Below are 16,840 nucleotides of genomic sequence, written 5' to 3' on the forward strand. Positions count from 1 at the left end.
CCTCGCAAACCCTCTGCATCACTTTGCCGACGATACTACGACACACTCAGCCGTCCCTAAACACGAAGACTCAACACAAGCCTCCCTTTCCTTACAGATGGATCTTTTGAAAATTGAAAAGTGGTCTGGTGCATGGATGATCAACTTCAATGCATCGAAAACAAAGGAGCTTCTAATTACCCGATCAATGGTGCCACGTGAACACCCCAGTTTCATCTTCAAAAATGAAGCTATAAACTGGGTCGACGAGCTTCGTCTACTGGGGATTCATTTCTCCACCGATCTCTCTTGGAACAACCACCTTGATCGGGTGAGAACCTCCTGCGCAAGAAAGCTGGGAGTTACTCTTCGGTGCAAAAACCTTCTTCCATCAAGCTCGATCATCCCACTCTACAAGTCTTGCATCAGACCCATAGCTGAATATGGATGCCCGCTATTTGCTGGTAATCCGAAAACGCTGTTGGCACCACTTCAGAAGATCCAGAATAGGGCAAACAGGGCGGGCTGTGCCTCTACACAATAATTGCTCCAGCCTCTAAATGAAAGGTTTGATGTAGTGTCGATGGCTGTTTTCTACAAGGACATGAATTCGCCTCCATCAGACAAGCTCTCTCGAATTGTGCCCTCTTTGTCCAGCTGACAAGGCAGACACGAAGGCACATAGATCGGTCCAGTTATCTAAAGGAGAATACGCCGAAAACCGAGTGTTTGAGGTACAGCTTCATCCGGCATTGCACTTTTATCTGGAACGATCTTTCTGGGGATATTATCCCTGCAAATCCCTCTGTTGACACCTTCAAAAGAAGGTAAAGAAGAAAAAAAGAATAAAAAAAAAAAAAAAAAAAAAAAAAAAAAATAGCTGAAGCATTGGAGAAAAGTAAGTTTGTCTTTAAAAATATTTGAAAGTTTGAGGATTCTGTGGAAGTTGCTGAAATTGCTTTTTTTTTTACCGTATCCGTTGCTGCATGTTAAAAAATTACTATAACAAAGCTGTAGAGGGTATTTTTAGAATGATATATGTTTTGTCTAAAGAACAACGTATAAGAATGAATCTGGAAGTAATCTAGGTAGAAAACTACTCTTATTGTAGCAAAATCCTGCTTGATTTGAACATAAAAGAAATTTAAGATGCAGCTTCAGAAGCATAGCAACGTTTTAAGACAGCTATTGCCTTATACATTAATCACCAACTTCGTAAGTAAGCAACGAAACCACAGAGTGTTGATTCAAATAGTTATGACCAACCTGCTTAAGATCAAATTTCAAAAACATTATTTTGGAGGAAACAAAAAATACCCGAGCCTACCAAAACATATGCAATGAATAAGGAGCAAAAAGTAGCTGAGAAAATGCAGAAAATATTTCGAACAAATTTCTGCAAATGACCAAATAAAATTCTGGATGATAGAAAAGCTGTTAGTCAATATCTTGTAATAACAGCTGCTTAGGAAATTTTTTTGCTGTGCATCGGTCGCTTTGAAATTTTTATGAGTAGGCCTATATAGGAAATTGAAATACAGTTATTAAGCCTTTCGCTAGTACAGCCTTCGTGGGTGCAACGTTCTATCCGATCAATTTCTTGTTCTGCTATTCATAGATTGCATTGGATCGAGTAATGAATATGCTTGTCCTTCTTTTCCCTGGCTCCAAAAACTTAAGCAATAAGAGCGACAACAAATGGTAAATGTTGTATTACCAATTCCATTGAACAATTGTAGGAATGTCTTGACTTCTTCCATTCTATGATTTTATGTACAGTATGACTTGTTGAATGCCATAGCTAGCAGAGCTACGTCACTGTGACACCTTGGCCAAGATTTCTATGGCTGAGACATAAAAGTGCGTTGCCGTGCTTTGCTGTCGACCGCAAAGCACGTCGACGGCAAATCGCTAAAAATGCTTCACTAGCAACACTGGTAGGACAAGTGTTGGGCAATCATTCGAATCGCTTTCATCGCTTATAAGAAACAAATCGGCATTCAAATTAAAATTGTCTCAAAAACTAATAGACATCATAAATAGTGTAGTTTAGCAGGAACTAAGCCAGGAGAAGACTGGAGACATAATTCACAACAGTGGGTGTGTCGGCAGTGACACCTTGAGCTCCACCAGGTGTTGCTGGAAAACGAAGAATAAAATAAAATATTGAGTGAAAGCTGAGGTGGCTCCAATATTTGTTTATTCAAATTTTGAACAGGCCAACTTAAAAAAAGTAGAGATGTTATATACATAAGCTTTGCTTTACATAAGCTCAGCTGGTTGAACTCGTCGCCAGGAGTACCTAAACGAGACTTGTTTGAAGTATTGTTACCATATGAAATCAACCATCCCAAAAGGCTATCCAAAAATAATATTTACTTATCTTCTTGAGGTATTATCAGATTATGGTGCCATAAAACCAGATACAAAAAAATCGTGGTGATTATCGTTAAAAAGGTAAAAAAAAAGCTATTATAAATTTAGTTTTACCCCAGAATTTCAATTCGAAAAGTATGCCACCCACCCTCTTTTTACTAAGCCTCAGTTGGCCCCATCGACTTTGTATTGTCTCTCTTTGTGCTGACTGCCATCATCTGTTCTCAGCATTTATCTCTACTTTTGTTAATATTGAAACAAACACCTTTTTTTTGTATTTCTAGTTAATATACTGTTTGATATACTATTTATTTCCACACTGTTTAAAAACAACTTTTCTTAATTTTAGGACACAAGCGATTCGATTGAGCAGCTCCATATTAGCACAAATGAATCCATTTCCAAATTTCGTGGCAGATGGCTAGATGGCTCTAAAGTCGATTTTTCTGACAACATTGCCAAAAGAAAGAAGAGTGGTTACAATGCCCAAAATGATCTATGGGAACTTCAAGCGCAGGGTGAGCCTGAAACTCCTCTTCAGAAATTTCGTCGACTTCAATGCGAAACGAAAGAGCTCCTGGAAGACTTGGCGTCTGCAAAGGTGCCCTTAAATCTTTGTTGTCATTTTAGGCAGCTTAGTCTTTTTTTTTCTTGTTTTGTTTACATTATTTTCTATTATCTTTCTGACTTTTAACATCTTCTGTTTTTGTTTTATTTTAATTTTGTAGCTTGCATTTCAAATATTTTTTTTTATATATCGTTTTTATTTATTTTACACAATATGAATTTTGTTGTCACTTTTAGCACTTAGGATAACTTTGCGTTGATTTCCAATCAAACCCCATGAATGAGTGGTCATCAATATCAACAACGAACACTTACTTTTGGTATTGAAAACAAGGAGAAAGCGCTTTGCCTTCGAATAAACATAGCTTTGTTCATCATATTTTAGATTATTTTTAAACTATTTAAAAGAGTAAAACCTATATTTACATAATATAAAACTTGGACAGAAAATAGCACGCCAAATAGTTTTAAAGCGCCTAATAGTCGATTCGAAGTTTACTACTATTGGGTTAGCTTGTCTGGCCTACTTATTTGAATAATGTTTTTCAGGTGTTGGCAATGTTGATCTCTTCACGTGACAATAACTGTTTGGGAAGGCAAATAATTTGAAGAGAAAAAATGTGGTCTCTTTTCAGAACAGCCATACTATTTACCGTTTTTTTTTTAGATATAGGTGTTGTACCTCAAAAATATTGTTTCAAAACAAACAAAAAGATTAGAAGGACCATGGGAGTTTCAACCTCCTAAACTACGTATTGTATTAGTACCCCATAATTTTTTTTCCTTTATCTGCTCTGTTCCCCTCAGCCCCCCCCCCGTCAGAAAAAGAACAGGGGTTTCTTTAGATGGTCCTGGGATAAAAGCTTGTCATAATTGGTACTTTGTTCCGAAGTAGTTTTACTTTTCTGGAAAAAATTTGGGAGTCTAAAATTTAGAATCTAATTACCGCTCTTCCAAAAAGTAGACCCGCGACAAGTTTCTAAGTTGCGAAGCAGACTTCAGTTTGTGGTAAGCTATCTATATAATAAGCTTTTAAATTTCGGATCTCGTAACCAATTTTCCCACAAATGGAGTTCACAGCGTTTTTTTCTTTTTGAACTTGCGAAGCAAATATTAATATATGGTTGGCCATCTAGAAGAATACCTAGAAGTGTAAGTTCTAGTGCCCTTTATAAGTAGCAGAATCATTGGATGGCAGTTAATCCCTGTCCTCCGCCCGTTTTTACTGTCCTCCTTCCATAGACATCTGATCAAAATGTCAAGATGGCCATTTTGTTCAAAATGGTTGAAAGGTTTAATAGCTACGCTTCCGGGGATGATATGACCCCCTAGAGCCCTTGGGGAAATGTCTGTAAGTTATGCAAGTTGCCCTTATTTGACATATAAGTTTTGTTAATGAGAAAGGGGGGATGTTGAACTAAATCAAAACGCACTGTGTGCATGCAGGTTAACCAAAGGACGTGTCAGCAATATCTCGGGAACGGCTTAGGTATTAAGTTGAAACTTTCAAAGGATGACGAGGGGGATGTTGAACTAATCAAAAGACACTATGTGCATGCTGCTACTACTAAAGCTGCTGCAACTACTAAGGCTATGGGTATTAAGCTGAAACTTTCAGGAAATGTTGAGAGGGATGCTTAACTAAATCTAAACAGTATGCGCATTCAACTGGTCAAAAGGGCGTATTAGCCATATTTCAGGAACGCCTTAGGGTATTAACTTGAAACCTTCAGGGTATGTTAAGGGGGTTTTTGAACTAACCAAAAGATTCCATGTGCATACTACTACTATTGCGAATACTTGCGACTGTGACTACTTGCAACTACGACTACTTGTGACCGTGACCAATTGCAGCTGCAACTATTTGTGACTGAGACTACTTACAACTGTGACTACTTGCGACTGTGATCACTATTACTGCGGTTGCAACTGTGATTGGTACTTTTGCTGCTACGACTGCTGCTTCTGGTACTACTACTGCGAAAGAGTTTAAGTGCACCCAGGTTGTCAAAACGGCATAGATGCAATACTTCTGAAACAGGATATGATATTAAGGCGAAACTTTCAGGGACAATTATGGGCGGGGGGGAATGTAAAATTAATCAAAAGACACTATGTATATCAATATTACCAAAAGTGTTTCTGTCCAATATCCCAGGAACAGCTAAGGCACTTTCCGGGCATGTTGCTGGGGATGTTGAACTAAATCCAAAGACACTTTGTGCATCCAAGGTTATCAGAAAGAGTATCTGCGATATCTGAGGAGTGGCTAAGTTTATTAAGTTGAAACTTTCAGCGCATGTTGAGGGGGGTATTGAGCTAAATTAAAAGAAACTGCATCCAGGTTCTCAAAAGGGCTTGTTTGCAATATCTCAGTAATGGGGAAGGGTATTAAGTTGAAACTTTATGGGCATGTTGAGGGGTTTTGTTGCTTAATATTTGTCTATACTCAAGGTTACAATCTGCTGGTGATTGGAATGGCTTCAGCCCTATACAAGTCCAAAGATTATGTAGATTTTCAGTTTATTTGTATGAATAATATTCCACGCAACCATCCATCCGAATTTCTATTGTGCAATTATTATTAAATCTTGTTGCAAAATTTCACTCGAAGTATTAATTGGAATCCAAAATTTTTATTCTTAAACCAATAAAAATGTGCAAATAATGCTTTTATTAGTCAATATAAACAAAACTATGTCAATAAAACGAACAGAAATAAATGAAAAAAAAATCTTCGGAGTAGCAGTTTTTCAAAAAGAAGTGAAGAGCTACAATAACTTTAGGACGAGCAGAAATAAAGTGAAATAGTGATTTAAGTGCAAAACGAACATAAATCATTATCAATAAATAACTGAATCCCAAAACCTACATAAAAAAAAATGAAATTAAGCCAAACTTAAAACGCAAAGAAACCACCCCAAACAGAAGTAGGACTAAATTTGAAAACACACAAGAAGTAGTTAGGATACAAACCTTCTGGCAATTAGCTCTAATTAACAACTGAGTGAATAATTCTGGTTTACCCTTGACCTAAGCAAAGCCTAAGTTTTGACTTCTTCTACAAAATCAAGAAAGAACTTGCACCAAGCGAGTGCACCATGCACCATGAAGAAAAAGAAACAATGCACTGAATCTAAGTTTTGACAGAGGATGGATACATTTTGTCGAGCGACAAAAACCAAGTGACGTCGCCATTCGAGGTCCAGCCATTAGGTTCGATTGAAAGCGGAATTCTCAGAAGTCTTCCTATAAAATAAAATTTCATTTTAGAAAAAAAAAAAAAAAAAAAAATAGGATATACAATTGTATATTTAGGATGTACTGTGCTTTTTAAAGACCGGAGGGTTATTTGCTTTACTGAAAATAAATACATTTTAAACTTTATCTCTTTTGTAATGTTAATAAATCTAAAACTGTTGAGACTCTTTGAAATGAATATAAATATATTAAAATTGTCAATCTACATTACATTGGTTTTTTTGAACAATCTTGGTTATTATGGTTTTTTTTTCTTTTACTTTGTCGGTGCTATGCCAAATAAAAGCACAATGGAAAATAAAATTGTTTGGTATCAAAATAAAATGTGTTTTACTTATTTACTGGAAGTGATTTACCTTCGTTTTTCACTTGAATTACCGTTTCAATTTCTTTTTGCTCGTCTTAAGTTTAATGTATCTCTTTACTCTTCTTTGAAAGTCTTCGTTTGAAGAAAAATATTTTTCAAATTAATCTGAAAAAAGGGCCATGTGAATTTTGTATTTAATAGAAATTTTTTGGAACAATTTGAATACACAACAGATAGTGTTTATGTCTTCAGTGTATGGTCATTTAGAAGAATGCTATAAAATTTGTCATTTAATGACAATTATTTGAACAAATAGAACAACAGTTTTTATTTGGGTTTTAGATTGGGAAGCAAATGTCAATGTATGGCAGGCCTACTAAAAACAGAAAATTCTAAAAAAAGCAATCTAGAAAAATCTAGCGAGAGAGTCTTCCTAAAGTCTCCTCTTATTATCTTCATTTTAATTGACCAAAGTGTAAAGCTATTGGAATTTTATGTAGTTTACAGCAATACTGCGCTATTCAGTTTGATGAATAATTCTTTGATCTGAATGTATGTTGTATAACTTATAAAATAAGTTCTTCAAATTTAAATAAGTTCTTAATAGAAATATCTATTTTAGGAGGAACAGATCGACGGTGTTCCATTGCCAGTCTTAGCTGGACAAGTGGAAGAACTTATTAAGCAGCTAGTTTCCCTAAAAACTGAGGAAGTGACTGGGGCATCGTTTAAAACTTCTTTGGAGGCTCAGAGGTAGAAATTCACTGTTCGTTTGTTTGGTATTTTTAAGCTGTTTTAGACTTTACCTCTAATATCTTGTTTCTAACTAGGCTGTCACTATCTTCTTTTACTTGTAGTTTTCAAAGAACTGCCAATTTGACGTTAAAGTCCCTAAAACTGGAGAAGGTCTCTAAAAGTCCCTTTTTGCAAGGTGAAACCATTTCAATAATTCAACCAAGAATTGTTTTTAGTGTGTTAGTGACCTTTAGTGTCCTGAAGACTGCAGAATAATTTCAAGGCTACAGTCTCCAAGTTTAAGTGATAATGATAGAGGAAAAGATTTGGCGCCCTTTGCCTGTGGAGTCACTTAAACTGCCGGGCTTCTTTGCTTTCGTTGTTTAGATATGTATCACCGGAGGTTTGACTTTTTCTCAGCTTGCTCTTAATGGATTAATAAATTCACCAAAGTAGCCATTGATATACAACCCGTGCGTACCTAATCCTTATATCATTGTTGCAGCGATAGTTGCAAACTAGTGAAGAACGTTCCTTGACCCATAATAACCGAAAATTTAAAAACTATTTTAAAGAATATTCAACTAAAGGACATCTAGGAGTGGTAAATGTTATTAACTTTTAATTCAACAGTAACTTGCAGTCTCGAAATTTTCCTTTTGGATCAGAAAAAAAGCAGTGGCCGATAATCGCACTTCTGAAGAAGCAAAGTAAAAAAAGCAAATTTATAAAAAAAGAAAAGAAAAAAAGTGATTTTGGAATTTCACGGTCTTGTGAGGATTTTTTTATCATTATCCGAAGTAGTTATTTAAGTATTTTAGTGTTTTTCCAATTTTTTTTTACCTTCATAGTTGAAAATTTAGAAGAAAAAAAAAAAAGTAAGATCCCATGGAAAGCTTGATATTACCCATGTCTCTCCAAAAGATGATGACGCTACAGGCGATCGTTGCTGGCCGTCCTGTTTTCAGATTTTGGAAAGTAACTGGAAAGCGGCCGTTAGTAACGAGTATGGTGTTGATTGTGTCATTTAAACGATAAACAACAGCTGGACCATGCCCTTTTTTCGGTCTCAGAGAGGTCCTTAAAGGTCTCTTTTTCCGCCAAAAAGTCTTTAAAAACCCTTTTCTTACTCCTTGAACCCTGGCAGCCCTGTTTTCAAGATTTTGAAGCTAGTTTTTGTGTAAAAATAGGCAAAGCCCATATAACCAACAACGAGTAGCTAGCCAAATAGTCACTGTGCACTTTTAGAATTATAGCCTAGTGTTGTAAAAGAGGTTGTTGGTCTATTTGATCTCGTGTATTTATGCGGATAAAATTAAGATTATTATACTTAGATCGTATGCGTATTCGAAAATTATTTGAATGATAACGTTGAAATGCTATCAATATTTCCAGTAATTAAATAAAAAAAAATTTTCCACAAAATAAGTTTTTCAAAGAAAAGTAAAGAATTCCATTAAAAAATGAGCAAAAATAAAATCAAATAATCTACCAAGCGTGAAACTACCGCAAATCAGCATCGATAAATAAATGAAACCCAAAACGAACAGAAATTACAAAAAAAACCGAGTCAAACTCAAAACGAGCAGAAATTAACATAAGTTGGGCTCAAAACCCCTATGCCTTCCCAAGGCCAGAACATAATTTGCACTTTACTGAATAAAATACTAGACATTTGAATTTCCAATCGAATGAGCCCTTTTTCAAGTTTCTACCACAAAGATTTCAATAAAACCTTATATGCCCCCAGGGTATAATTTATAATCCTTGTCCTGAAGATGCTGGGGGAAGTGTATCGCGCAAATTTGTAATATCCAGGCCCATAAACTGCGCTAAAGAAAATGGCTATCGCACAATTATGATTAGATGTCTTTAGGGAAATTGTGGGCTTGGTAGTTTTGTTTGTTGTCTTCCAATCACTTTCGACTATTAAAAAGGGCACTAGCCATTTTAATTTCTAATCGACTGAGACCTTTTTGAAGTTTCTACGACAATACTTTCTATAAGAACCTTATATGCCCCTAGGTCATAAGTTACAACCCTTGCCCTGAGGGCTTCGGGGGGTTGTCATCCTCAAAGACCTAATTTCCAGAACTTAAAACTACGTTAAATAAAATGGCTATCTCAAAATTTTGATTGGATGTGTTTGGGGAAAAGGTGAGCGTTGGAGGGGTGTTCCAATCACTTTCGACTATTAAAAAGCGCACAAGCCACTCCAATTTCCAATTGAATGAGCCCTTTTCGAAGTTTCTACGACAACTTCTTCGATAGGAAATGCCCTGCTCTAAAGAAAAAAATAATACTACATTGTTCCAACATCGTGATTGTATGCCCCCAGGGCCTAACTTAAAACCCTTGCCCTGAGGTTTGTGGGGCAGTGGCCTCCTCAAAAATATAATCTATCTGGAAATTAACTACGCTGAACAAAGTGGCTATCTCAAAATTTTGATTGGATGTGTTTGGGGGAATGATAGGCGTGGAGGGGGGGGGGGGCTAGTTGTCCTCCAATCACTTTCGACTGTTAAAAAGGGCACTAGCCACTCCAATTTCCAATCGAATGAGCCGTTTTCGAAGTTTCCACGATAACTCCTTCGATACGAAGTGCCCTGGTATGAAAAAAAAAAAATAATACATTGCGCCAACATCGTTCTTTACTTAGGCAGCGCGATTGCGCTGCCTATGAAAGGGACGGACAATTTGACTTTCGTTCTTGACAAGACTGAGTGTATTTTGTCAGACGGCTCTTTTGCTTTAAAGAGTTTTGCTTCGTCTTTACTTTTTTAATTACTTCGTTTTTAATTACTTTAAAAAAATAGCTGAACATATTTATTGCCTTATTCGGCTTGTTATAGAATCTCAATGCACACAAACATGGTTGGGCCGAAAAAAGGACCAAAATCTCTTTATCGCTGAACGACTTGACATCTGTATCCGTGATTCCGAACGTCAAGGGAACCCTAATATACAAAAAAACTTATGAGGGCATGAGCTTCAAAATAAACCCCTAAAAGTGAGCAATAATCTGTTTGTTCCAGTCAGCTTGAAACTTGTACTGGGACGTCCTGGGCCTAAGTGCCCCTAATGCACAGAAACGGTTTGGGAAAAATATTTTTTTCCCAATAGTTTTAGAAAAACAGTTTTTGATGGACCCAAAAATGGGCAAAGGATTTTTTCCTTTCAGGCCGGACTTCTGGAGAATAATATTCAAATCTGTACTGATAACATGAACTTGCTCTAAGGATTTTTATTTCCAAGACATAAAGACTCACAGATTTGTGACCAATAACTTGTATCTTTAAACTTTGTGCATCCGATTAGTTTGAAAATTATATCCTTAAGTCCCTTGGCCATGTGGACCCTAATGCAGAAAATAAAATAAAAAAACAATTTTGGCTGTATTGAATTACAAACACAAATGAGACGGGCCAGGTAAACCTCAGTGAAGACAATAAGTAAAAATACAAATTCGTTGCGTCGATTGTGGCATCAGAAACTGGCCCTGAAAAATTATTTTTCTCTGATTGGCTTAAAATTACAAATCGTGTAGACTCGACTAAATCAAGCCCCCTTCATCTGGAAAATAAAATCCAAAAAAAATTCATCAATTTGTGATCGCAATGTGAGGTTCTACAAAAAAAGCGTTTCGCCAATTCGCTCTGAAATCTGCATAACTTGTAGGTAGAGACAGAGGACTTAAATAAAGAAAAAAAAGTGTTTGTATTCATTGTGAAACCCAAAATAGGCATAAATCTTTTTTTTTCGTCGATCAGCTTGTAGCCTACTGGGATTGTAGATTGAATAAAACAAACCTTAAAGGACACCACCCTGAAAAAAAATTGGGCTAATTAAAATTGTTTTCCAATTTTTTCCTGTGCAGTGGGTTCCCTTTGGCCCAAAGATTTGCAGGTATAAGATTCAAGCTGACCAGAAAATTAAGATTTTTTTCCCATTGGGGGGGGGGGGGGCTCGTCTGTAAAAAGTCTGGAAGAATAGAAAGATAAGTCTGCAAACCAAGATTAGAATATTAGAAGCTACAGTGATGACAGTGGTCAAATATGGCTCTAAAGCATGGACGCTCCAAAAAGTAGATGAAAATTTGCTTGACGTTTTCCAGAGAAATTGCTTAAGGATTGATATGGTTACCTGGTTTACTGACTGTATTTTAAACAGTAGTGTGTACGAAAAATGTGGTTCAATACAGATCTCTTGAGCTATTATGAAAAAAAGATTGTGGTGGAAAGGGCACGTTGTGCGGATGAAGGATGACTGATTGCCCAAGATTGTTCTTTTTGGCCAACCATTTAGGGCTAAACGTAAGCAGGTCGTCCCCGTCTGGGGTGGGAGGACGTCATAAAGACAGATTTAAAGAAAATAGGAAATTCGTGAACGGGTGTAAAAAGGAAGGCTTTGAATATATTGGGATGGTGGAAGATCGTGCGTATTTGTGTTGGCATCGGGCGGCTTGGTGCTGCGGTGAGTTGTTAGTAGTAGTAGTAGTATTGAAAATTAAAATGCCGGATCCTAGTACCGTGCCTGAAATACTACTTGTGCCAGCTCTATAACATTCCTGAATCGAATATGTAAAAAAGGGATAAAACGTCAAAGTTGAGCTGACGATATTAGAAGTCATTTGAAATCTAATTTTTTTTTTGTTTGAAAACTGATTTGAGTTTCTGGTTTTATTAGTTTTTTAATAAAACAAAAATATAAAATAGTGTTGAGATGAGACTTTTACCAAAGACGGTATCGAAAATTACAAGTAAGACTAGTATTTTTGCTGTATATTCAGCTGTCGTTTTGAAAGTAGTTAGACGAAAAGCGCAAATAACTGAAAATTAAGAAGGACCCGTTGCAAAAGCACAAAATTTTTGTGTGAATCAGGTAAATGAGTCTTACTGGCATTAGTCTTCGAAAGTTCGGCAAGTTATGATGCTTGTACTCTTTTAATTTTGACTTCTTTCTGTTAACTTTTACATCCAAGTTTTCCTGTTGTCTCCTCTTTTATCCTATATTATTTTTCATATTGTAGTTCCTGTTTTTGTTTGATTATTGAGAAACCGGTCAAATCATGACACAACTAGATAAAACACTTAAAATAATGGAAAAAACTGGGACAACTAGACTGACAGAGAAAACAAAATTTCTTATTTTCTCTTTTTCTTTTAGTTTTCTTCATTTATTTTTTATTTTTATTTTTTATTTTCCATTTCTCTTATTTCTATTAGGATCTCCTTGTTTTAGAGAATTATTATCTAAGATTCAGTCCGTTGCATCGTCCAAGTCTGAACCTGGAAAGGAGCAGCAAGCCGTTTACGAACTCTTCGTATCTCCAGGGAAAACTGACTCTTTGGACATGAGCAAAATGATGGAGCTAAACCAGAGATTGAATAAGCTTGAGACACTTCTTGGAGCAGACCCCGATGCTTTGGTAATTGCATTTACAGTATATTTCCATGTTTTGTTCCTTGTGATTGGTAATTGATGCTTGTAATTGTGTTTAACTGTATTTATATGTATTTGGAAATGATCAAAACAATTGAGCAAAATCACAAGGTTGAGACACTTCTCGGAGTAGATCCCGATGTCTTGTATTTATATTCAAGTTGTTTTTGCTAAAATTTGCTAAAAATTTGAAACGCTTGGTAAACGCATTTAATTGTATTTGTATGTGACAAAATAATGAAACTAAATCAAAAACTTAACAAGCTTAAGACACTTCTTAGAGGAGATCCTAATTCATCGGTAATTGTGTTTAAGTTGCTAAAAATTTAAATCCTTTGGCAATCGATGTTTTGGTAATAGCATTTGACTGTATTTGAATATGAAAAAGCTAAATCAGACACTGAATAAGCGCGAGACACTTTTTTTAGAATATCCTGACTCTTTTGGTAACTTTATGTCAAATGAACAACCTGGTTTTGATTTTTCAGTTATAGCAGGAAATCTAAAAAAAGGCTTAAAGATCATTTTCGAGCGAAATTGCGGTTATTTTGGCTGTAATTGACAAGACTATCTTATTGACAGACATCAAACGGAAATGTGGAGCAAATTTAAGGTTTGATTGAAATTTATTGGTTAAAAATGATCTTTTTTTCTTTTTTTTAATATGTAGTTAGGAAGATTGAAAAAATTGAAAAATGGTGTCTTCTAAAGGTAACCAGACTAGCTTCCAAATTTAATTGAATCTTGTTCTTTTTAAGACGAGTATTTTAATTCCACAGAAAAAGAATTATTTTCGAATTTTGTAATTTCTGTGTCACCTTGGCTGGGCACCTCCATGCTGGAAGGGCACCCTACAAAATGGCTTAGCAGAAGTTTTATCTGAATAGTTGGTTGTAGAATGCACCAATATTGAATCTCTTATGTGTTAACCGCACAAATTAAAAAACAAATTGTGAAGTTGAAGTTGTTTATTTGTAATTGAAATATAGTTCGGAAAGTAATGGAGTTAATACCACCTAGAGGAGAGAAGGTTGGACTAAAAACAAAGTATCTGTCGGAATACCTTTGTCGGACAAGACCTTGTCAACTTGGTTCGAAAAGCATATGCCAAACTCTTAATTCATTTCTAATTTTTTTTTCTCATGACACTTAATTTTTCTTTGTATAATTTACTAGACTTCAACTCGGTTCCTGTATACTCCCATCTTGAATTGAGATTTATGGGATTAAGCACTTCTGATTTTCATGTGGTGCCACCGAATTGCTGTTCCAAAACACATGGGTACTAAGACTATTGCTGCGGGCAACTGCCACTCACGTGATTGGTTGATCTTAAGGCCAAAGCTAGGAAAGGCAGTGATCGTACTGCCTCATGGCAGCATGACCATCAGTGCTTGGAGTAAACTGTAAATAGTCCTTTCTCTATCCCCAAGTTTTCAGGGAAATCCCCAATACTCTTAAATTTTCCCAAAAGAAAATTCAGGTTTTCTCTGTATCATCCATCGTCAGTGTCTAGTGCCAAAAATTCAGGTGAACGCCCACATAATTCAGCTCAAAACTTAATAAGAGTTGTCAAAATCTGAAGCAAGTCATTGAATGGCAAATTGTTTCAACTGCCTTCTATCGAAAATGATGAAGAACTTAATTGTTAGTTGCTTCACACAGAAGTTCTTTGGTTGTCAATGGATGGGTGTTTAGCTCGGAGTTCTTGAAAGATAAACATGATACTTTACGAAATAATTTAATTTAATTCAAAATCGATATGCTTACATGATTGGCTTGTTTTAAAAATTGAATGGAAGCGATCAGGGGTGGATCTAGAACAAATCTTGGGGGGAGGGCAGTATGACAAGGGCGCCAATAAATAAAATCTTGGAGAGGGCCCAATGTGACAAGGGTGCCAATAATTGAACAAATGGACATATTTATTTAAAAAAAAGAGTAAAAACCGAAAAAAAACAAGGACTGAGGGCGCCAGAAAAAACAAAAAAAAATTTCTTTGAGAGGGGGTGGTGGGGGTAGGGGTCAACCGGCCCCTGGATCCGCCAGTGAATGCCATCTTTACTATAACTTATTTTGTACTTGCAGCAGGACCAGGCATCTTCCACCTCACCAGGTATCTGAAATTAGATGTTTTGTGGGAATTTGTTAAATCAGACTCTATCTCTGCCGAGACTCAAATCGAGATCCTCAGCTTTAAGGCGATAAACTGATTTAAAAAAAAGTGAATTAGGCTTAGAAAATATGGCCAATTAAAAAAAAAATAACTCAATAGAAGCTAATAACTGTTCTGCCTGCATAAGGAGATACCTACTGCTTATCCTGAAATGTGGGCTGTAATTTAAAAGTTGTTAATTGCATTTTTTCATCAAATTTAGTGGAACGTGGATTCAGTGCGGTAAACAATTTATTTACACGAAAAGGAAAACAATTGCAAATATGGTCTAAGGGTGATCTAAGATTGCTACTACTGCTACTAACAACTCACTGCAGCACCAAGCCGCCTGAGGCCAATACAGCTACACACGCTCCTCCATCCCAAAATTATTCAAAGCTTACCTCTTTACACCCTCCCAAGATGTTCTCATTTCCCTTAAATCTTTTCTTACGAAATCCTCCCACCCCACTCCTGGATGACCTGATTTTCGTTTGCTCGTAGATAGTTGACTGACAAGGACGATCTTTGGCAAACTGTCATCCTTCATCAGCAGTATATGTCCTAGCAATCTCAGCCTTTTTCTCATATAGCCTAGAAAGCGGGATTGAACCACTTTTTTTTACAGCTTACTATTAAAGATACAGTCAGTCAGACGTGTATCCAAAACAACTCATAGGCAATTTCTGTAGAAAATATCTAACAAGTCCTTCTTCATTTTTCGGAGCGCCCGTGCTTCAGAACCATACTTTACCACCGTCATCACTGTAGCTTACTAGTGACAAAAACAGACTCGAACCTTACTGAATTGGCAACACTGTATCGTGTTCATCTCATTGAGATGATTTCGAATGTTTTAAGTTTTTTAGTATTTCTATTCTGTGTTTAATAAATAGTTTTATTTCAAACGTAAATGTTTCTAATTTACATCTTTCTTTACGCCATTTTACAAAAATGTAGCAAATTTTTGCTTGTGTCTTTCTATTTAATCACTATTGAAGTTCTGAAAAAAAACTGGAGGGGGCGCTGAGTAATATTTTTCTCGAAAGACGGCGGTAGAACAAAGAAGCTCGTGAATCACTAATTTAATGGTGTGGTTTTTCGTTCCCTTTTTGTGGATTAACTAAAAGAAACAAGTTTTTTCTAACTAAAAGTAAGGAGCGACATTAACACTTAAAACAAACAGAAATTATTCCGTATATGAAAGGGGCTGTCCCCTCCACAACGCCTCGCTCTTTACGCTAAAGTTTTTTATTGTTTTGAAAAATAAAGTTGGGAGAGAGACTCAAACTTTAGCGCAAAGAGCGATGTGTTGAGGAGGGGACAGCCCCTTTCATATACGGAATAATTTCTGTTCGTTTTAAGTTTAAATGTCGCTCCTTACTTTCAGTTAAAAAAAACTTTCTTTTTTATTTAATTTCTGAACGTTTTTGAATTAATGCAGCTTTGATTTTGGCTCACCGTATATGAATAATTAAAACGAAATTCGCATATTAATTTTCATTTTTTTGGCTAAATGGCTTTCTCGAACTATTGTTCTGACGTAACTTACGAATTAACTTACGTAACGAATTTCTATATTCGTATGTTTTTATTACGTAGATTAGGGAGTTCGCTCCCTAGTCAATACCTTGCTCTTTACGCTTAAGTTTGAATTTCGTTCAAATCACAAACCCCTGAATCACAAAGGCCGGTTAATTAGAATAGATAGCTCTTTTGAAAGTACTAAAAAAACTTTAGCGTAAAGCGAGAGGTATTGACTAGGGGACGAACCCCCTCATATACGTAATAATTTCTGTTCGTTTTAAGTTTTAATGTTGCTTCTTACTCTCAGTTGAAAAAAACTTGTTTATTTTTTATTTAATTTCTGATCGCTTTTAAAATAATGCTGGGAAATCTGCCCCCCCCTTAATAGAAATGTCCCTTCCCCCAAGAAAATATCCTCCATGGAAAGATCCTCTACCGTAACCCCTAATCTGACCCCGACCTCCCCCCCACTTGAAAAAAATTGCTCCTGA

General features: G+C 36.1%; 1 protein-coding gene across 1 annotated transcript in view; it reads left to right on the plus strand.

The window, feature by feature from the left end:
- DCTN2-p50 (dynactin subunit 2) overlaps nt 1-16,840 on the plus strand; it is a 61,844-nt gene that overhangs the window by 18,940 nt on the left and 26,064 nt on the right. The window contains exons 3-5 of the mRNA XM_089090421.1: nt 2,705-2,956; nt 7,113-7,243; nt 12,467-12,653. Of these exons, the coding sequence (XP_088946547.1) occupies nt 2,705-2,956; nt 7,113-7,243; nt 12,467-12,653 (570 nt within the window). The remainder of the gene's footprint in view (nt 1-2,704; nt 2,957-7,112; nt 7,244-12,466; nt 12,654-16,840) is intronic.

Source organism: Artemia sp. Qi Xiang Cuo, chromosome 6, assembly GCF_049724085.1.
Source record: "Artemia sp. Qi Xiang Cuo chromosome 6, ASM4972408v1, whole genome shotgun sequence".
Taxonomy (NCBI): domain Eukaryota; kingdom Metazoa; phylum Arthropoda; class Branchiopoda; order Anostraca; family Artemiidae; genus Artemia; species Artemia sp. Qi Xiang Cuo.